We start from the raw sequence: 5,788 nt of genomic DNA on the forward strand, positions 1-5,788 counted from the left end.
GGGTTTATCGATTAGTCGATCGATATATCGGCCAGATGTGCGACTTGTTGCTACTGGAAAACGCATTAAGGGTATTCTCTCAGCGCCTGCATCCCTGAATAGTTTAGATAACAACATCAGTAAACTTTCGAACGGCTGACCATTGTAACCGAATTATTTTCAAATATTTAGAACTTAAAAACATGTACAATTTTATTTTTCGTTGTTAGTTACCCTAGATCCGTGTTACGAGTTATTCTGACACTGACAGAAAGATTTTAAGGAGATTCACTGTTATAAGTTACGCTGATTTCATTTTGATAGAATTTAAGTTTTAGTCTCTAAGGTATTTGGTGAGATAATTTGAAATACTGGTGTTCAAAGAGAAACAAGCAAACGGGCGGCACAATTTGAATTTAAAAAATATTGACCAGGGCTGCATAGTCAGCAAAGACTATCGATTAATTCATCGAAAAAGTGCATACTTGTTGCAATGGGAAAACACAAAATCTGCCAATTCATCTTTTCTTGTTCGTCTCTTTAAAATAATTTAGTTAACTGATTTCCGAAGGAAAATTAATTCCATTTTATTTCTGAATCGCGGCAAGCCTCTATCGATGTTTTGTTTACGATTGCGATTCGCGAATGGCATTCACGAGTGCTCGCAATTATGGTTGTAATGGCCCTCTTCTTCTTCTTGCAACATTTGACGTTTGCAATAAGAAGATAAAAAGAGACTTACACACGCACGCTTCGGTATTATTTGAAGGTTTGGCGTAAAAAAGTGGCCCTGGTGACAGTTAATCGAGTCATTGGGAGACCTCGCTCCGCGTCGGGATTGCAGCAGATTCGTGGCAGTTTATGTTTACCCAGGCGGTGGACAGACACATGAGGCACGCATGAAATTCCAATAGCACTGCGGAGCTGGTGCGTAAAAAGGCACAGGCTCCATTGCGGGGACATGGCGACACGTCAGGACGACGAGATCGGGGGCGGAGGTCCGGAGTCCGCCCTTTTTCGCGTCCTTTCCCACCAGGAGGAGGTGGCCAATTTCCTGGCCCACCAGCAGCATCAGCAGCATCAACAGCAGCATCAACATCAACATCAGCACCAAAACCAAAACCAAAACTATCTGATCCACCAGCAGCAGCAGCAGCATGGACAGGCACCCGGGCCCATGATGTGGCCACCTCCGCCGCCGCCGCATCTAGCGGCCCCCCAGTTTCCGCCCCATCTGCAGCAGCAGCAGCCGCCGCCGCCGCCGCCCCACCTGTACAACGAGTATCTGTACAACCTGGCCTACTCGGGGCAGCCTGGCCAGCCGGAGACCTACTCCGTGCTGCCCGTGGGGCACGGCAACTTTCTCAAGGTGTACCACTGCCCGGATAACCCGGTCAGCGAGGGCAGCGCTCCGCTCTTCACCACGCATATCAACATGGCCTCGCTGAACCACCATCAGCTGCAGCACCACCAGACCGCGCCGCCGACTCCGCCACAGCCCACTCCACTCTACGAACTGTTTGCCACGAATCCTCTTACCTTGCCGCAGGCTCAGCAGCAAGAAGCCCAACAGCGCCAGTCGCAACAGTCGCAACAGTCGCAGCAGGCGCAGCAGGCACAGCAGACGCAGTCCCAGACACAGCCGCCACCTGCCGCCCAGGCCATTCACTCGCCGAGCAGTGCCAATCTGCTCATCAACAACCTGGTGAACAACTGGTCGCCCAATCTGACTGGCGGCAGTTACATACAATTCGGGGACGAGGCAAATGGGAACGATATCCAACAGGCTGAGCTCCCGGCTGCCACCCAGCAGCTACAGGCGACCAAACCGGTGCTACAGCAGCAGCAGCAGCAGCAGCCGTCGGAGCCACTGTCGCAATCCGTCAGCCCACTGCCTTTGACCTCGAAGCCGGCGAAGCCTTTGAAGATGCCGTTGGCCACTGCCACTGTCCCACCCACTGCCATCAACAAGTCGAGCGTCGTGGTGGCCGGCCAGCCCGAGGGAAAGAAGCGCATCGTGGCCGAGGTGAAGCCCATGCCCATGTCCTACTCCGATGTGCTCAGCAAGGGCACTAAGGCGAGCGCCTTGGGGGGAGAGATTCGCTCAGGAAACGGAGTCGACTATGGCAACCAACCGCAGCGGCGACAGGGCAAGGAGGATGGCAATGGAAATCGAGAAATGCGCACGGCAAAGCGCTCGCCGATGCACGATGCCAAGGAGTTGGGTTCGGTGGCAGCTAGTGTTGGTCATGCGCACGCCGGCCGCGGCAAGAAGCGAGGTCAAGCCAACCAGGCTGCGACGCTGAAGCAGCAACAGCCGCAGCAACAGCCGCAGCAACAGCCGCAACAGCCGCAGCAGCAGCAGCAGCAACAGCCAGTGCAGCCCACTCCACAGACGCAGAACAAAGCCAGCAAGGCGAGTAACCAGGAAAAAAAGCGGCCACTGCAGTCGAAGAACTTGAACAGCAACACCCTAAAGGCATCGGAACAGAAGACAACAACCGCATCGGTGGCCACTATCAGCAGCCAGCAGCAGAACCACAGCAATGACAGCAATGCAACTACTGCCAGCAGCTTGAGCAGCTCATCACGTAAATCGGGCAGCAGCAAAGTCAACTCCAATGCAAGTCAATCGAATCACACTGGCGCAAACATCAATCTGGGCAGCAGCAGCAGCAGCAGCAGCGTCAACTACTCCAGCAACAACAATGTTAGTTCCTCGTCGTCCAAGCGGTATTCCTCCTCGAATGTGAATCTTAATTCGAATAACAGTTCTGGCTACTCCTACTCGTCGAAGCGCAATCGCAGCAATGCCTACTCCTCGTCCGGCTCGCCCACGCATGTCAACAGCTTTGCCAGCAACCGCAACTACGAGCTGGCCAAGCGCATCCTGCACACTTGGTGGATATACACCCTCAAACTGCTTACATGGCTGTTCTATTTGGTCTACGACATTGTCGTACTGGGCTTCAGCATGGCCTATGAGCGTATGACACTGGCCTACGTTGCCGGCTTGATCTATGCACGGCAGCTGCACAAGGAACTCAAGCAGAATTCCGGCAAGCCGAGCATCTGGTGGCGAGGCTACTGGCGCCGTTTCGATGCTCGCTTCGCCAAGAACTCTCGCTGGGCCGTGTGGCGACGGTTCTACAAACGGAAGCCCCCTGAAACCACATCCGAGCAGTTCAAAACTGGCCGCCTGCCGCAAACGGGAGAGGAGGCAATGTACTCGCTGCTGAACTGCAAGGGCAAGGATGCCTACAGGTAAGAACGCAATCAGCGAATGTAAAAAGACCTACTCTCACTACTTCTCTACTTCTACTTTGCAGCATACTTGGTGTACCGCCAGATAGTTCACAGGAGCAGATCCGTAAGCATTACAAGAAGATTGCCGTGCTCGTGCATCCCGATAAAAACAAACAGGCTGGAGCTGAGGAGGCTTTCAAGGTGCTGCAGCGGGCCTTTGAGTTGATCGGAGAACCGGTAAGGAAGTCTCCTCCAGCAACGAATGGTGCACTGGCTAAATTTTGTTTTGCTATTTTGCAGGAGAACCGTCTTATTTATGACCAAAGCATCGCCGAAACTTTGCACGCAGAGAAGGCGTGGACGGAGCTGCACGACCTGCTTTCCCAACTGCAGACAAAAATGGCTGAGGCGGCAAACACTATAAGGTGCGTATGAACCAAAAGAGTTTGAATCGAGGGGGAAAGCATTAACTCTTCTGCTCGCCGTCCCAAAAAAACAGATGCAGCACCTGTGCGCAGCGGCATCCTCGTAAGCTGACCGAACGTCCTCATTATGCGGCGCGGGAGTGCGCCTCCTGTAAGATACGACACTCCGCCAAAGATGTAAGTACGCTGAAATGCGCAAATGCAACCGTTTGAAACACTTTCTGTTTGATGAAGGGCGACATTTGGGCCGAGACCAGCATGATGGGATTGCGGTGGAAATATTTAGCGCTAATGGACGGCAAGGTCTATGACATAACCGAGTGGGCCAATTGCCAAAAGGGAGCTCTGTCGCATTTGGAACCAAACTCGCATATGGTGCAGTATCGCATAGTGCGCGGTGCGCAGCAGCAGCAACAACAACAGCAGCAGCAGCAGCAGCAACACCACCAGCAACCGCAGCAACCACATCACGATAGGGGTGGCCACCATCCAGGCGGGGGAGTCAGTGGGGTTAGGTGAGAATCGCATTTAACTTGATTACCGAACTATTGGGCATTTAAAATATACTCTTTCTCTTATAGCGAGGCTACATTGCACGAGTTCTTGGACAATTTGTACAGCGGCCAGCATCCAGGGGCGCCCAACGCCTTTGCCGGAAATGCGCGACGCCGTACGCGACGTAACTAAGCATCGCGAGCGTAGTCTTAAGTGTTTTAAAATCTCTAATCTACAGTTAATAATACGCCCAATGCATCGCCGTGTGCTGCTTGGTTCTTACTCACTCCCAAATCACAGCACATCAGCGGCAGCTGAGTACTCAACTTCACTGCTGTTCTTGCAGCACTAACTTACAACGCAACTCCCATCCATGTCTGTTTTTGTCAGGTTTATAAGCCATATTAACCTTTCCAAGACGTTTAGTTCACCTATTGCTCTAAAGAAGACCCTGAAATTATTTGACTTGACACTTTGAATTGTAAAATTGCCAACCACTATATTCGACCAAATCAATGTTTTATCCTTTGATTCTGCCTCCCGTTTATGGTCAGCTTACCGCGCCTAGTTCTTAGTAAACAACTTTAGTTTTAAGTTCTAAGTTTACTATCTCCGTCTATTTCGATTGCGAATGCGACGGCACACGTGTAAAATCTAACACATCCAAATTAAACAAACATTAATGTTAATAAAACAATATTTAACGCATTAGCCCAATTTAGGTTGTTTAACGGGTTACTTGGTTTTAACGGGTGGAAAACAAGCGCTCTTTTTTTTGTAGTTTAATAAATTTGCTTTATAATTTCAGAATTTAATTGAAACCAATCAAAATTCGAAGTACTCCTTTCAATTAGTATATAAAGGCTGACATTAAGCATCTCGGAATTTCATTTTTTTTTTGCTGGGCGCAAAAACATCAACTTTAAAACGATTTTAATTGTGATAAAAGACTTTACTTTATTCCAAATCACTAATGTGTCTATGGTAACGTTTCTTTTTTCAAAAATGTTGACAACTTTTTTCAAAATGACGTTTTAAACTGTCGCTCGGTATATTTTTATACCCCAACTTAGGTATGAAAATCTTTAAATCGATTTCCCCGAACACGTATGTTTTGAAGTTCGTGGACATCGGAACTCAAAGGCTACTGAACCGATCCTTATGAGCATTTAAAAGTTACTTCTTCACATAAATCAGCAGGCAATCACGAGGAGATTTTTTTAAAAATTTTTAATAACAAATTAACCGCGATTTTTAAAGTTAAAATCGCGTTGTTCTCTTCAAAATAATCAACAGAATAGAAAACATAAAATAAAAAACTGAAGGTGAATAATATTGTTATAACATTATAGGCGTCGCCAAAAAAATTTTAAAACTAGGCGTTTTTTTGCCTTTAAAGCCTTAAATCTATCTGGATAAAACTTTCCCAACAGCCGAAACAGGTCGGATCTGAAGACTTTAGCGCCTAAATCTCCAAATGTATCTTATCGATTATACGTTTTAAAGTTGTAGCCCCTAAATTTCAACCCTATCGACAATTAAAATCGGCTACAAGCCGATTTAATTATCTTTAAAGGGGAATTTACTGAAATATTGCTAAAAGTGTTGAGATAACTTACCCAGATAGTAAACAAATAAAATAA

The 5,788-nt window shown here is 48.2% G+C and overlaps 1 protein-coding gene across 1 annotated transcript; it reads left to right on the top strand.

Moving 5' to 3' along the window:
- Positions 1 to 644: 644 nt before the first annotated feature.
- Positions 645 to 4,853, top strand: LOC108141162. The gene is made up of 6 exons (XM_017264389.2): positions 645 to 3,243; positions 3,309 to 3,462; positions 3,526 to 3,650; positions 3,725 to 3,827; positions 3,885 to 4,165; positions 4,232 to 4,853. The coding sequence occupies exons 1-6, from the start codon at positions 941 to 943 to the stop codon at positions 4,335 to 4,337; spliced, it is 3,072 nt and encodes a 1,023-aa protein (XP_017119878.1). The 5' UTR covers positions 645 to 940; the 3' UTR covers positions 4,338 to 4,853.
- The last annotated feature ends 935 nt before the right edge of the window (positions 4,854 to 5,788 follow it).

The sequence above is a fragment of the Drosophila elegans genome, unplaced genomic scaffold (genome assembly GCF_018152505.1).
Source record: "Drosophila elegans isolate 14027-0461.03 unplaced genomic scaffold, ASM1815250v1 contig_476, whole genome shotgun sequence".
Taxonomy (NCBI): Eukaryota; Metazoa; Arthropoda; class Insecta; order Diptera; family Drosophilidae; genus Drosophila; species Drosophila elegans.